General features: G+C 34.5%; 1 protein-coding gene across 1 annotated transcript; it reads right to left on the reverse strand.

Annotated features, from left to right (window-relative positions):
• Positions 1–1,262: 1,262 nt before the first annotated feature.
• On the reverse strand, positions 1,263–8,245 carry LOC127160960 (gastrula zinc finger protein XlCGF57.1). The gene is made up of 2 exons (XM_051103605.1): positions 8,116–8,245; positions 1,263–3,203 (listed from the first exon to the last, which is right to left on the reverse strand). Exons 1-2 carry the CDS (start codon positions 8,198–8,200, stop codon positions 2,083–2,085), a joined length of 1,206 nt encoding a protein of 401 aa, XP_050959562.1. The 5' UTR covers positions 8,201–8,245; the 3' UTR covers positions 1,263–2,082.
• Positions 8,246–17,289: the final 9,044 nt, after the last annotated feature.

Here is a 17,289-nt window from a genome sequence, read left to right on the forward strand (position 1 = left end):
TCCTTCACTACTGTCCACCTCTGGTAATAATTGTGTTTGTCAAATATGGTCCACTGTTCTTTCTAGTTTAATTTCACTGTTATTTCTTAAACACAACTGTCAATATTCTAATAAATGCTTCAAGATTTAACATAGGTTGTATTGTACATCAACAATCTCAATGCACTGTTATATTCCAACAGAAAAGAAGGAAATGTTTTAAAAGAAAAAGTGTCATACATATTCAAATGAATTGGCAATACTTGAAAAAGTATGTGGAATATGGAGATCTTAAAATTAAACAAATGAAAACATATGGTGTAAATATCTATAAATTGAAGAAACATAGGTTACCAAAATGACTTACGGTGTATTTGAAACCCCATACAACAAAATTGAACTTTGAACACCTGACAATTGGACAATTTTTTGGTTTATAAATGTATTTACTGATTCAGGCATGTCATACAAAATTACTGCAGTAATGCAACATTGACGAAATGTCAGAGCAGCCTGGAAGCCTTGTCATCCAACCCAGACATTGCTGATACTTTTTTTTAGATAATTTAATACATTGATGAAAGACTATTTGTAGCAAAGTTAAATTTTTTACTTTCCCATATCAAGATTTCTCAGTAAACCAACAATAAAGTCATGACTGAAATGTCTGGATGTATGTCTGTTGTTGCTTTGGTAGTCGTCACATCCACTGCTGCTCTGAGCTCTGGATCAGCTGCTGTCCATGGTGCTGAAGATCGACAGCTTCACATCATTCCACGTCAAATTAAGTCTTGGAAGTTAGCATCCTTAACCTGATCACTATCTGGTGATTTTTAATTTAGCTGAGATCCTGTTTTGCAGAGATATGTACTATTTTCTGTGTTTTGTCACAAGTCAAAAATCAACACTAACATTTAACAGACACTATCTAATCTGCTAAATGTTGGTTATCCCAAAGCCAGCCAAACATATAATATCTGAGATTAATTACAAACGAACCAACCATAACAAAATGTATAGTTTTGTGTGAGAGTAAATAGAAATAGAAAATAGAAAAGAAATTATACATCAATATTACTATGAAAATGGTGTTATTAAAATGTTGAAAACGTCATTACATTATACATATATAATGGGAAAGATGATTTTTGATTGTATTTTCACGCATTTTCTGTAATATGAATACATACAGTATATCTAGTAGTAAAATCTATTTTTGTACCATGTTTAGACATGTTCTTACAAAACGAAATAGTAGGGTACAATGACACTAAAAGTCCCACAAGGGTGCTTATTTGCTTATTTTAAACACAAAGTTGATTCTTCAGTATCTGATCTAAAATTTCATGCTTTTGTAAACATTGTACACTTAACTCTTTCCCTACCAAATGCAGAATATTCTGTTATTTATGAGACAATGCTTCTTGCCAAATTTTCTGGGTTCCCACATTTTCACTGTTATATGCTGGTTACGCATCTCCTGAGTCCAGAATCTCCTGAGCAAAAACACAGACGAAGAAATAAGCAATCTCATATGTAAACAGATGCATTTGAAAAATAATGAGATCTCAGGCGTTGACGTTTCAGCCTTTAGAAGTTGTGTGGGACTGCTGATGTGGACCCACTAGACAGCGGGAGCCTGGACTACCATGTGGGTGACGCATCTGGGCATCATCACAACTAAGAAATATCTGCTGGCCCTAAAGTCAGGTAGAGCGCACATGGTGAAAACGTGGTTGCACAGGCACTTAACATTGATGAGCAGGTGCTGTTGGCATTCTTAAATTTGAGATACGCTGCCAACATCTCTGCCATGTCTGAAGAAAGCCAAGCAAACTTCTTTGACAACAGATTTCCAGTCAAATTGGAAGGAATATACCACAAGTGCTCAATATGTGAAACTACAGCAAAGATGGCCACAGGTGAAGCACAAAGAGATGAAGGATGCAAGTAAAAGTAGTCAAGGTGTCAATCAGACAATTTTTATCATCATACTTGATAACAAAGAACACAAACATGGTCTCACACTTGCATGATTTTTCACATTAAGTGTGTGAATGCATATAATGTTTTTCCTTACACTGATTACAACTGAATTGTCCTTCAAAATGAATGGCAATTTTGTAAATGACGTTTCATGCTGCTTTGACACGTGAAACTCTTCTCACACTGAAGACACTTGTACGGTTTCTCTCCAGTGTGAACTCTCATGTGAGTTTTAAGGGTTCCTGAAATTGTGAATCTCTTTCCACACTGTTTGCAGATGAAAGGTTTCTCTCCAGTGTGAATTCTAAGGTGATTCTGAAGATTTGAATTGCCTCTGAAACCTTTATCACAGTAATGGCACTTGAAAGGTGTTTCTCTCATGTGAATTTTAACATGATCCTGAAGGTGATTTCTGTCTGTGAATCTCCTTTTGCACTGATGACATTTAAACTTTTTCTCGCTTGAGTGAATCCTCATGTGCTTTTTAAGGTTGTCTTTACATGTGACACTCTTTCCACACTGATCACATGTGAACAGGTTCTCTCCTGTGTGAATCCTCATGTGAGTCTTAAAATATTCTTTTCGTCCAAAGCCCTTCCCACACTGTTCGCAGGTGAAAGGACTCAGTCCAGTGTGAATTCTCATGTGGGCATTAAGGAGCTTTTTCTGTGTAAAACTCTTTCCACACTGATCACATACAAATGGCTTCTCTCCAGTGTGAGTCCTCATGTGAGTCTTAAGACCATTAATTAATGAGAAACTCTTCCCACACAGATTGCAGGTATAAGGTTTCTCTCCAGTGTGAGTTCTAATGTGAGTTTTAAGGTTTCCTTTAACCCTGAAACTCTTTCCACACTGAGGGCAGGTGTAAGGTCTTTCTCCAGTGTGAATGATCATGTGGGCATTAAGGTGATCTTTCCGTGTAAAACTCTTTCCACACTGAGGACATATTAACGGCTTCTTTTTAAAGTGAATTTTCATGTGGACGTCAAGGCTTTCTTTCTGATTGAAAATCTGTCCACACTGTTGGCAGGTGTAAAGTTTCTCTCCAGTATGAATTCTCATGTGGGAATTAAGGTTTGTTGTTTGTGTTTTTTGAGCTTTTCTTGGTGAGAAAGTCTTTTCAGTCTGTGAGCAACTAATCAATTTTTCTTCAGTTTTGAAATCATGTTTCTCATTCTGATCTTTCTCTTCTGTTTCGTTCAGGTCTTGTTTTTCCTCTTTCAGTGCCATTAGACCTGTAGTGAAAACAGAAAAATAACTCCAGTTTGGCATAAAGCAATAGACATCAAAACATGACATGAAAAGTATCAAATCCAAACACATGTATGCTAAATCCTATACCTACGAAAGTACTGAGGTATATCCTGTAATCTTATTTTATCTCTTTGCTTTCTTTAGGACACTTCCCAAATACAGCTCCAATCAAAATTATTCAACCCCTTAAATCTGTGAGCCATTTTACTTCAGAGAAAAAAAAAAATAATGAAAACAATTCAACAAAGGCATCAGTAAACTATTAGATTTAGGGACAGTTTTCTGGACAGCATTTAAATTAAACCAAAAATAGGCTTAATCTAGAATAGTTAACCATGGTTTTAAAAATACATTAAGTACAGATTACTAAATCCTGGATTATGGAGTCCTAAATTAAAATAAACTAGATTAATTTAAAACAAATTATGCTAATCTGAATTATAAAACATGGAATGAACCAAGAAAAGCTTAAAATTGAATGGAACTAAGAAGCAAATTCAAGAAAAACAATATCAGTGGGAAAAAAGACTGTAATAAAAATGTTACTGAAAAAAAGAAAACATAAAAAAGTAATATTAAAAAAGTAAAAAAAAAAAAAAACTGCACACATCAGGTGTCAAATGAAAAAAGGAATGGCTAGAAATCACTTTGTAATGAATTCGTGCATAAATTCTTGCAATCAGCTGTTGTTGTCAGTTTTGCAACATTTTTAACTATTATTTATGATTTTATACATTAAGCAGCTGTTTTAGAGAAAATTGTATTGGCACCGTAAGAAAATATGATCAAAGAAGGTTTTGAAAATCTGTTTTGTTTATCCTTTTGATCATAAAATAAATAAATAAAATTAAAAAAAAATCATAAAAAGCTAACTTTACAACAGTCACATTATGAAAATATTTTTTTCTCTAATACACAATGGCCACAATTATTATTTTTTTAAGGGACAATGCACATTAAGTAAACATAAATAAACATAAGTGAACAAGTCTACTATGTAAACATGCCAGATTACGCCATTCAAGCTCTTTTTTATTTGCAGTCCCAGGCAGGTTGAGAATATTTCTTAGCTCTACAGGTATAGTATTCCAGGTGTATTATTCTTAAAAAATGTAATTAATCAAATTATGAGTAATAAATAGTCCTAAAAATTATGAGTAAAATTTCTGTAGATCAATATTCCAATTCATATTTACATTTATTAGCACACCACGGTGACAATGAAATTATCCAGCCATGACTTCTTGTTTCACAGGAATATAAATATGAAGGAACACAAAGGTCCTTTTCAAAGGTCCTTATCATCTATTAAAATGAGAGAGAGAGAGGAGAGAGAGAGAGAGAAAGGTTTACTTTTGATGTGCAGCAACAGATTGTTGAGGTTCGCAAACTATGAAGTCAAGAAAATAGAACAGAATAAAAAGTCAATCAATCAATCAATCAATGTAAGAGCTAAAGCATTGAACATTTCCATTTCCAACATAGGTCAATAATTAAGGATTTCCAATCAACAGGAAATGTTACTAATCTACCTACAGTATATTGTCTGTGTCTATCTTGTCTAAAGGCAATGTGATGAAGATAGTTTGAGTGGCCAAAAACTCTCCAAGTCTTGGGGTCAGAAAGCCTTATAATGGGGCATGGCTGGACCTTCCAACAGAATAATGATCCAAAAAGCCATCAAAAATCAACATAAAAAAGGTTCACTGAGCACAAAACGAAAGTTCTACCATGGCCGTCCCAGTTCCCTGACCTGAACCCTATAGAAAACTGAAGAGGAGAGAGTATTAACATAGATCTGGGAATCTAAGGGTCTGGAGAGACTAAATGAAGGAATGGATTTTGATTTCTTCTCAGGTGATCTCCAAACTCATCAAGCTTTATAGGTCTCATAGCTGTTAAACTAGCAGGTTGCAAAACGTATTGAAGAAAGAGGTGCCATTAATTGTGGCTAATGTGTATTAGAGAAAAACAATTCTTTTAAAATCACATTTCCCTTACCTTCTACTTTTTATTTATTTATTTTATTATTTTTTTTAAATAAAAGAACAAAATGATTAACACTGTATATTTATTGTCACAGGCATCTTTGTTCATATCTACCAAGGGTGCCAATAATTTTGATATATAAAGACTTTGCAGGGTATCAAAGTGAATCAGACAAATTGAAGAATCGATCAGAACATTGTTGAAACCAAAGAGACAAATTCCACAAAGAGGCCCAGGCTAACCAGACCACGTCCATGATACCTTGGCGCCAGCCAGCCTGAAGTAAACCTAACCAACCAACTCCTTTACAGCTTTGAACTTGCGACATTAACACAAAAGAACACAATTATTGATAATCCCAACTCAGGAAGGAGATTGTACATTTTGGGGCAAGAAACCCAAGACCACTGGTCAAATATACAGCACATCAGGACCATCACATGAGGAAACCTTGTTGGGTGGTGCTCCCCACCCAAGACAACAACCAGGCTGAAATTTTTTCAAAATTCTTTTGTTCCTCAGAACATGCCCTTATTTCATAGAGTAAGAGAGAGACTGTCTTTTTACACGAATATGCACCAAAATGATGCTTAAAAGGACTTATAAATGAACATCAGTCCATTGCGTAACTCCCTACCATGTATGTTACCCACACATTTGTCTATTATGTTATAATCACTTGTGTATGTCTTTTTGAATAACTATTGAATAGCTTAAGGGTTTATATTTATGTTTGGTATGTATGAGTTTCAAAATTCATGCTTTAAGCGTTTCTATCATTCGATTCTTTGTAAAATGTATATTTTGGGATGTGCCCAAAGCTGAGTTTAAAACCAAATGACACCATAAAATTTTGCTTTTAGCTATTGGTCTTATCCATCACTCCTAGACATGCTTTTTAGTTTCAGCTTTTAGCTATTGATTTTTAGCCATACTTTTAGCCGTTGCTTTTAGTTGGGCTTTTTCTCTCTTTAGCCATGCTCCTAGCCATCATTTTTGCCGCTGTTTTTTTGTGTTCTTTGAACGCTTCCTGGCTTGCACGCCAGCTCCTTCTCTAAAACGGAAACATGAGGAGACCGTCACATTTCTTGCTTTTACTTTAATCTTTTTCTTTCTGTTGAGTTTTGTGTTCTAAGTAAAGTTTTGCCGCTAAGCCGTGTCTCAGATTTCGTGCCAGCCTCAAAACTTCAATCAGCGTACACGACTCCATCCTCCAGCCAATGCCCAAGATATCACTTCGAACCACCACAAACTTCCAGCTAATCAGCAACCTTGGGAAACCCCCTTTCTGCAACGTCATTGAAGGGAATCCCTCAACACAAAGGCAATGCAAGTACAACCTCCAGATTCTAGCTGAACTGGTGCATTTAATATAAAGTTTAATAACCTCATTGAGAAACTTAACACAAGGGTTGAGTAGATGATTGATGGTTGTTCAGGTCTAAGCAATTGCATATATTGCTATAAACTTGGGATTTCATATTTTTACTCTTAACTCATTCCTGACTTTCCTTCTTTCTGCAACCTGTGTGAATGCGTTTATGTGTTAGATTAGTTTATATGTCTTAGGTTTATCCAATAAATTCTTATTCATATTGAAAAGAGAAGTATCTTGTGTTTTGTGCTTATGAATTAATGTCTTAAACTGTCGACCTTGTTACCATGCTAACTTTCACTATAATTTGGATATTAGTATTCATTGCAGAGTTGATGTTATACGACTCGCTCAATGAATCACTGGCCGATTCATTGATCCGCCGTAGAACGGAGATTCTGTTCAAATTCCCTTTGAGCTAAATTTAACCTGTTTCCCCTACAACTGGAAACACAATGTTCATCTGAAGTTAAACCTGCCTCCTGGTAGGTTAAATTGAACCCTCAATTTAGTCCTGAGGTGACGCTTTCTCCAGGAAATCAGCCGATTAATAACTGGACTAGACCAAGTTTAAGACTATTCAAACCCATGACAGAGAAAGAGTTAAAGGGCAATAAACACTGCTTGTAAGTACTTAAAAGCTTCTCTGCTGTAATCTTAACCATTTCGGGTAATTTAACATAAAGCTTCCAGATCACTGATAATCTTTGGTTTTCACATTCCCACTTCTTGCTTTAGTTTCTGTGATAATTTGTGACAAAATGGCCTAAAACTTCAAAGAATCCATGATGTCTCTCATACAGTCCGGGTTTCCACTTCTTGCAGCAGCAAAGCACCCCTATATCGTTTCCTCTCTATCTTCTTGCAGCAGACAGACCGATGATCCATGGGTCCAAAAAGTTTGTTTGGTTACATAATTCCATAAAACATTCTTCCAGAACACCACAGGTTTATCCAAATGAATTTAAGCATATTCAAGTCAGCCTTTTATGTTCTTCTTGGTCAAAAGTGGTATTCGGCAAGATACATCAACATGAAGGCCACACTTGACTAGTGTTTTTTATACTCTGCGTTGATATAATTTCTTCTCCAGTCATCTGATAATTTTTAAAATCTCTGGCTGTACATTGCAGGTTTTTCTCAGTTGTTTTAATCAAACATTTTACGATATTGTGTTCTTTCTTCAAGCTTACTTTCCAATTTTAACCCTGTCTGAATCAGCCAAGCTACTTAGATCTTTGATATCAACTGTTTGTCACTCAAAAACACAAACAGTTTGATTTTATTACGCTGCAGTTCAATATATATAAAGTTTTAAAGACTGTAAATTGCTCACCAAAGATTTTTAAATGAAGAACAAAGATAAACTGCATGCAGTGACTCTACCAAGCTTTGTCAGCTGGAGAAATGATTTATTATTTTATAAGTAGGCTGGCATTTCTGACATGGTATTATTTATTGCTTGTTATAGTAAACATTTACTGCTATCAGCAGGATCAGATGAGAATGCTTTGAGAATGAAAACCAACCTGTTTGTGTCTCAGTATCTTCATGTTTGACTCTGAATGTTTCTTTAATCTTCATGTCTTCACTCTCCTCTTTAATAAACACCATCTTTATAATAGTGTCACGTGGATCTCAGCTGCTTCATCAGTTTTTCTGCGTGTTTGGACACTTTGTCCTGTTTAAAATGAAAATAATTAGAAAGAAAAATAAGTGCAAAAAACCTAATCCTTGGGTGCGTCTCAGCTCCCTACTTCAGTGCACTGGTAAGTCAAAGTCAAAGTGATTGGTAATGGCCTTAAATGACCTGATAAGACAAAAACAACCAAAAGTAGCACTCAAATTAATAAAACACCTACAAATTATATATAAGGTTCATGTGTCTATTAAGACTTCATGGCTCTCAAGTCTCACGCATTCACCGTGAGACACACGCATTTCAACCAGTTCACACGCTCTCACGCCACACCTTGTATTTCTCACGCTGAGAAGTTAGGGATAACTTGTCCCGCTATATGATGTTAATGGACAAGGTGCAGGCTTTGCAGAGAGAAGTTCTCTGCCGAGTTCATAGCTGTCTTGAGAGTTAAATGCCACCTACCAGCCAAGAAATTTGAATTTGCTGTTTTTACGTGATCCCGCTACAATCACGTTCGTCACTAGGCAACATAGACGCGCACACACGTGACAAGGCCAGCGGTGGAATCGTGGCGGCGCTGCCGCTTTCTCTCGCAGTGGAAACGTTTAGTGCAGTTGAGGCGGTGGTCGCGTTGCGGTCTCGGAGCGGACGTTGCCATTATATTATATAAATAAATGCAGCAGTTTTTTTTTTTTTTTTTTTTTTACCATTTACGATCCCTAGACAAAATCACTTGCCTGTGATCAAAGATAGTGAGAGCTGATGTTGGGGAATATAGCCAAATTCGTGCTAAATTATTAGTTCTTCAACAGCTTTAACTAATTGGGGGCTACCTGAAATTAAGGAAAGGACTAGATAATTGGTAAATCTGCTAAAAAAGACAAATTCATCCAAATAAAATAAATTGTTTTATATATTTCAAAACACAACTGTATCAACATTGTTGGGTAGATTATTTTGGAAATATGCTATAGTAGGCTATAGATTAAATTTCCCTATTTAAAATGTAGTAAGTAGTGTAACTATTTCAATTGGTTTAGAGGTAATGTAACATTACATTTGATTACTTTTCTAAATTTCTAATGAATATTTTCAAATGTTAATCCTTTTGAAACTTTTAAAGCAAGCAGGTTTAACCTTACAGTAGCACTCAACACTAATTACTGTCAAATTTACAAAATCTTTCATCACTTGAATTAAGATTATAATAATGTAATGTTAAAGCACAGCCACCACAAAATCTTTAGTACCTCTTTTTACTTTGAGATCATGAGGTTAAATACAGATTTAAAATCATAAGATATAGTTTAATAGCTATGATACAGTTAATCTTAAAAAATAAAGCATATACATACACCCAAATATGAAAAAATTTAGTTATTGAATAAGCATGTGTCCTATTTTGTGTCCCAAACTCCTGAAACATCGGTGTCTCATATCTTAAAGCAGTCAATGCAATTTGGGAAATAAATCAGTCAAAATATAACCGACTTTGTAATTGTACACAAACTGTAAAATTAAACTGTAATTTAACTATATTCGTTATTTCTCAGTAACTGTAACAGATTAGTTCAATTTTGTTTTTAATTCCATTACATAATTCCATTACATATAACTACTCTAGCTAAGTTTGAGCCCCTACCACTGTCATCAAGGCATCAAAATGTGCAATAAACACTTGAAATACAAAATGACATTCGTAAGCTGAAATATGTACCCTCTCTCTTTCAAAAAAAAAAAACACACACACAGATTGACATACATGCTCAGGGCAAGTTCTGCAATCCTCCTGTATGTTTACAGTATGTGCATTGAGCACTGCTGTTTAGTTTGCTCGTTTGGGGCCAAATTTATTTTTACTTTTGATGCATCTGCATTTTTGAAATATTTAAAACATTTTATTTTTATGAATTTGACTTTTATCAGATCTACCAGTTGTTATATTTTTTTTTATTTTGTGCTGGTCAATTATAAACTATAGATAGTTGAACTTCTAGCAAAAACTGGAGAGATTTGCATGGGGCCGAGGGGCCGCTGCTGCAAATATTTGAGTGGCTCCTCCCCTAACAGATAAAATCTCACTCCAAACTTTTTCCAAAACTTGAGAGCCCTGGTTTCAGGTAATTTGCCTTAATGAAAGTCCAGTGGATAAAGTTTTCATTTTGCAGTTACAGGGGACATATTGTTTACATTGTAGCCAGGTTAAAGATGTTTTCAAGTTGCAAAACTTGCACAATAAAGTGTTGTGTATTTTGACTGCAAGTCATGAATTCTGATTTCTTCACCTCATTACAATTATGAGTGCCACTGTCATAATTTTGAAAAATACCGTGATATAAATTTTTGGTCATACCGCCCAGCTCTAAAAGGGAGTATTTAATAATGTAATAATATCTAAAATAGTATTGTAAAATTGTTTTTTTCTTTAATCTAACAATTAGAACAAATCAACAACAACAACAATAAGAGCTTTGCTAAATACTATTTAAATGATAACAAATCCATAAATTTTGTAGTTGTAAGTAAAAAAATAAAAATAAAATCTGTATTTAAATTCTCATTATTATTATTATTATTAATAATAATAATAATAATTGTATTATTAAAATGCTGACTTTTTTATGATATATGATTATTGTAATATTCACTGTTTTTTTACTTATATAAAATTAATATCATACTATTTATTTAAGAGCACAGGAGTATTATTATAATCATAACATATTTTTATTGATTTGTTATAATTGCAATAATTGAATTTGAAATAATTAAAATTAATAAAAAGTGTTGATACAAATATGTCAGCTGAAGTAATGTTTGCATTATATCTATAATATAATACTTGTTCATATCAATTCAATATACAAAAAGTAAATAAAAACAGTAAATAAAAAATATGATTTTTGTCTATAAATATACTGTGATTAAAACATGAAACTCAGAAAATATTTTAAAATGTATTCTGACAGTTTCTTTCACTTATTAAAAAAATCTTATAATCATTTAATACAGCTTTACTGTAGTTACAATAATATATTTTATTAAATGCTGTGATTAATGTCATATTTTATAATGTCAGAAACTCATTTCAGTCTTGTGAGGAATCGATTATATTCATGATACAAACATCAATTAAAATCTCAAGTTGATTTTTCATTGTTTTATTATTTCTGTACAAAAAATAGAGAAATTAATTACATGTTCTTCATCAATCATGATTGTGACATTTTTACATTTTGTAAAACATAAAATGAATTGATTGATGAGACACAACAAATAAAAAATCACAAATAAAATCACACACACTGATGTTTCTGTCTATATGGTGATTTCTGACACATTTATTCTGTTATTTGAGTGACAGAAGTTGAGCTGCAGTATTAATGTCATGAAGAGACTCAATAACATCTCACTGTTACTGATTCATCATCAGCTCAAAGCATTATGGGTAGAATCTCTCATCAGTCTATTCTGATTCATCAACACAGTTTCACTGATGATCCAGAATAAACATAAAACCCAGGATAGAGCGGCTGAGTGAATGTGGTCTGTTCTGTGTGGATGAGACTCATTGTGTCAGAGACGCTGTAGAAGGACAGAGTTCCTGCACTCACATCCACATACACTCCTACTCTATAGATATAATCAGATCATCATTCACACTCCTACTGATGATGGGCTTCACAGGGAGATCAGTCTTTCTGTTATTGTGTCTGAATGAGTAACTGGAGCGAGAGCAGATCAAACTCCAGGACTGATCATTAAATCCAAACACACACTTAACACCCCGTCCCTTCCTGCTGATGCTCTTATATGACACTGATATATCCACACGTCCACTCCACTCAATCTCCCAGTAACAGCGTCCACACACACTCTCTCTACACAACACCTGAAAATACACATCAAATCTGTCTGGATGATCAGGATACGACTGATACTTCTCACACATTTGTCACCTTTCTGTTCTCCTCAGACAGAATGAGTTGAGTGTTTGCTGTGTTTGGATCCAGTGTGAGAAAACAGGCATCTGAACACAAGAACAGACACATTTATAACACAACAACAATCACTACAGCTGTGTGTGTGTGTGTGTGTTTGTGTGTTATGTCATGCAAATGAGTTTTTTTCTGAGAAAGTAAAAGTGTGCTGTACGTACATTTCTTCAGTCCTGCTGTGGAATGTCCCCCATCCTGGAAAAAACAACATGTCACATTTCTTCAGTCCTGCTGTAATCCTGATTCTCATGATCCACACTAGAAAACACACACACACACATCACAGACACAATAAGCTGTTGCTACAGTTGCCAAGGTACTCAGAATGGTTGCTAGGGAGTTGCTATGTAGTTGTCAAAGTACTTGGGTGGTTGCTATGCAGTTGCCAATGTACTCAGGGTGGTTGCTAGGGAGTTGCTATGTAGTTGCCAAGGTACTTGGGTGGTTGCTATGCAGTTGCCAATGTACTCAGGGTGGTTGCTAGGGAGTTGCTATGTAGTTGTCAAGGTACTTGGGTGGTTGCTATGCAGTTGCCAATGTACTCAGGGTGGTTGCTAGGGAGTTGCCATGTAGTTGCCAAGGTACTTGGGTGGTTGCTATGCAGTTGCTAAGACACTCAATGTGGTTTCTGGGGTGTTACTATGTAGTGTCTAGGATGTTCTGGGTGGTTTCTAGAGTGTTTCTATGTAGTTGCTAAGGTGCTTGCTAGGCTGTTGCTATATGGTTGCTAAGTTACTTGCTGTGTGGTTGATAATACGTTCTGGGTAGTTGCTAGGGTGTTGCTATATGGTTGCTAGGGTAATTGGAGTGGTGGCTAGGCTGTTGCTATGTGGTTGCCAAGGTACACAAGGTGGTTGCTAGGGTACATGGTGTGGTTGCTAGTAGGGCTGTGTATCTGGATACGGGACTGCAGTGAATTTCAGCAGAATTGAGTGAAACAGCTGTTTATTACACACTGAATACTGTAGATCATTGATAACTACAGACAGTTGAGCTCATATATTCATAAAATCATCTTTACATTGCTGGTAGGTGATCACTGCACAAATAATAACACAATCTCTACTTTAAAAAAAAAAAAAAAAAAAAAATGAGAAGTGTTGTAAACTAATGCACTTCACTGTAGTTCACACACACACACATTCACACACAGAAACTTCAGCACTGACCTGCAAATTTTACCAATAAAATATTTTAACTGCTGAAGAGCTGCATGATCTTTCTCTGCAAGGAGTTTATAACATCACTGTTATTTGAATCAATTAAAGTCACAGCTGCACTGATAAATGATAAACACAGCAAAAATGGAAGTAATTCATACATACACAGTCTCTCCATCATAAATGAACACTTGATCAATGACACTTTTCTGAGAATAGATTATGAAGTGTTGATCACTAAACTGTGAGTTTATGGTGTTTTCAGAAAGCAGTGCTTTTATCTAAAGTGGAGAGAGAGCACGTTCACATGGTTGCCAGGTTGACAAAAATAGGTAACACATTTAGCAGATATTTCAATATTACAAATGTGAATCTGTTTCAGTGATTACGTCTCTTTATATCAGACAACATCAGTTGTGTTCCTCTGTGTCCAGATTCAACTTTGTAGTAGCCTATAATATACTCTATTCACTGTTTTTCTGTTTTATTTAAATTAAGTGCAGTTCACTGCTGATACAGAAACAGCTGCATCAATACCCTTATCAAGTAGTACTTTGTCATATGTATTGAACACAGTCCTAGTTTCTAGGGTCTTGCTATGCTGTTGTAATAAATAAATAAATATAATTAAATAAATTGTTGTTAAATATTATTACAATTTAAAATAACTCAGAATGATTTCAAAAATAAATCAGAATTATTTCTAAAGGATCATGTGACTGTGAAGACAATGAAGACTGAAGTAATTGCTGATAAAAAAAAAACAACTTTCAGAGGAATAATTTTATTTTTAAAGTATTTTAAAATAGAAACTTATTTTATATTGCAATTATATTTCATTATATTACTGTTTTATCTTTATTTTGAACTACAATTAAATTCAATTTCTTACTTTCACTTTTTAAAAAAATCATAAGGTTTTTTTCTGAAATCTATTTGTTGTTAATCTGCCCAAAGAAAGTTTTTAAATATGCTTGTTTTGCAATAATTTTGTATTCAATCTTCAAATGAATGTACAAACAGCGTTACAGTATCTTTTTAATATTTGTTTAATGGCATCTTTCTGGACGTTGTTGCCGAACAGTTGAAATTTTGACAACTTTATGGTAATTACAAAACGTATTTATATTGTACATTATAGAAGAAACACTGAAGCATTAGACAAACGAAATGGATAGACAGTGATCGGCCAGACAGCTCCATATAATAACGCACTGTACAGAGATATTTTGGCAACAATATGTAAATTTGAATAATCTTTAAAGATTTTTTTTTTTCTTTTTTTACTTTTTATAATGCATATTATTCAGCAGGCTGTGTGTGCTAGTTGGATGTGTGGAATCTTCTGCAGTGCATGTAGCATGTAGCATGATTAATTTCAAAATCAGTAGGCTATTGTACAGTTTGCAATTAAATCCATATCCTACTTTTTCTTCTAACCCGATAAAATCAATTCACAAGCATTCTGGCCATTCCTGATTGCTGGCATTCACATCAATCCACAAGTTGTTCTTTTAGGTTAGGCTATTTCATTCGAGTCAATATAAAAACTATTATGCTATGTCTACGTTGTTGTTGTTACGGAGCATCTGTAAACTTTCTCTGCAAGTACCAGTAGTTTTACACATAGGAAGTTGGCTGCATTTTTTGAATCTGTGACTTCTCACTTCTTGCAGACACATGCAAAGGCAGAGTATGCTAACTTCTGAAATAGGGGTAAAAATCAAGGTTGAGCTCACAATTTTTTAATGTAGATAATTTTCATTGCTAAAACATCTAATTGCCAAATTTCCAGTGTCCTACCTATATTTAATTTGGCTGGACAAATAAAAAACTTTAAAGTTACATTTTTCTCATTTTACATACTTTTCTGCAGAATAAGGTCTTTTAAAATATGTTTACCACTAGGGCAGTATAATAATGCATGTAGCAAATAAGGAGCACTTCAAAATATATTTATAAAATGTGATATGTGTTTTTATGCAACATGATGATTTTTGATCGTGGGTTTTAAACATGTCTCCAAATGATCTGCTTTTTAGAAATATAGTAGTATCAATTCTTCACATGCTATTCTATTAAATTTCTTCAGAGTTCTGCCACTTTCTATGTACACGCAATGGAAAAGCCCTCATCAGAACAGTTTGGCATTTGAAATGTTTAACCGGCAAGACTTTAAAGCAAAAAATGTACTTTTGTGATTGTGAATAAGTGCAGTGTACCACGAGTGTAACTCTACTGCTGAATTAACACTCATGTGAATGCATGGCATTGTACTGTAATCCCACATTGCAATTGACATCTGGCCCAGTTCTGAGCCAAAAAACAGTTACACTTGGCCCAAATGTAGCAAGAATTATGGCAAAAAATTGGCCCTTGGAATTATGGCCCTTGTGTGGCCCAGATCTGGACTACAGACATGAGCCACACATGAGCCATAACTGGCCCAAATAGAAAAACCAAAATAACCAAATAGTAACTTATAGCTAGCCCTGAACTGGGCCACAACACGTTTTAATAGCGCTACCCCCAAGCAACCACTGAATCAATGTTAAAAGTAGTTGAGTTGTCAATGTTAATGATATTGAATTAATATAACTTTTTCTCCTGCTATTAATGTTGAAACATTTTTGAAATTTCAACAAACCACCATTGTTGTGATCAGAGTTTTCTTTAGTTGGGCTCTTGACTCTTTGCACTTTGATGTTAGATTTTCTTTGTCTTTCATAACATTGTGCTAAAATGCATTGAGACAATGAAAACTATGATCCACTGGGATCTGATGATGATGACTGTAATAGTTGTGTAATCATTATAGAAATAATTGCTCACAAGTGTGTTGGTTTTTAATAATAATAAGGGGAAATATTTTAACTATGAATCGATTTTACAGTACATATTAAATTGTTAGCAGGACTGCTTAACATTAACATCCGCCAACTCGCCAAATGCAGGTTGATTTCAGCTGTAGCGGGTAACACAATTGCCGGTGGTGGTTTTGATCTCTGTTGCTTATTTGATTTTGATCTATTACTATTTTCAGTTCAGTGTTCACTTAATACATGACAAATTACAGAGACCTCACAATAGTTGGAGTCCGTGAGACAATGGTTGCTAGGTGTTCATATTTTGTGATAAATTTGAACAGTTTTTTATGAATGTGTACCATTTTTTTATAAATGTATTTTTTAATAAAAAAAAAAAATTACATTGTGAATAAATAAATTTGAGTGTGTCTGACTCTATCACTACCAAACATCGAATCTGGTTATTTCACTACATTAAGTTCTTAACTTAACAAGGAAAAAAATACAATAGAACATAGATATGGGTAAGTAAAGGGTTTGCAGTAATTGTATCGGTTTACTTGGTAAACAGTAAGCAGTATGAAACAGTCTAGTCAATTGGTGAAGGGGACCTGTCTATAATATTTAATTTAGATATAAATACATATATATACAAACTTTACATAAGTCATTGTAAGTTGGTCAAGCGCGACTGGCTCGTATTATTCTACGGCGTTTTGTGTAGGTGTCAGTCCAAAATGGCGGCAGCACAGTTATGTCATGGGCGGAACTGTTGCTATGGAGCGTTCTATTGAGTTTCGCCTCTTGGTACTTCTATACTCTTTGGTAGAGTTACACTCATGCTACACTGCACTTACTCACAATCACAAAAGTACATTTTTTGTTTTAAAGTCTTGCTGGTTAAATGCGCGCCTGAGTGTTTTAATGCACGGCAAGCCACTGATTGTCCCACTTATTCCATGGTCATTTACCAAATTATACACAAGTTAAAACTAGTATTGCTCTTTGCAATGCAATATTTGACCGAATGTGTAAAAACGACAGTTATTTTCAACAGGTACGGCTTGTTAACACTTTTATTCTGCCCGTTTCAAAT

Source organism: Labeo rohita, unplaced genomic scaffold, assembly GCF_022985175.1.
Source record: "Labeo rohita strain BAU-BD-2019 unplaced genomic scaffold, IGBB_LRoh.1.0 scaffold_506, whole genome shotgun sequence".
Classification (NCBI taxonomy): Eukaryota; Metazoa; Chordata; class Actinopteri; order Cypriniformes; family Cyprinidae; genus Labeo; species Labeo rohita.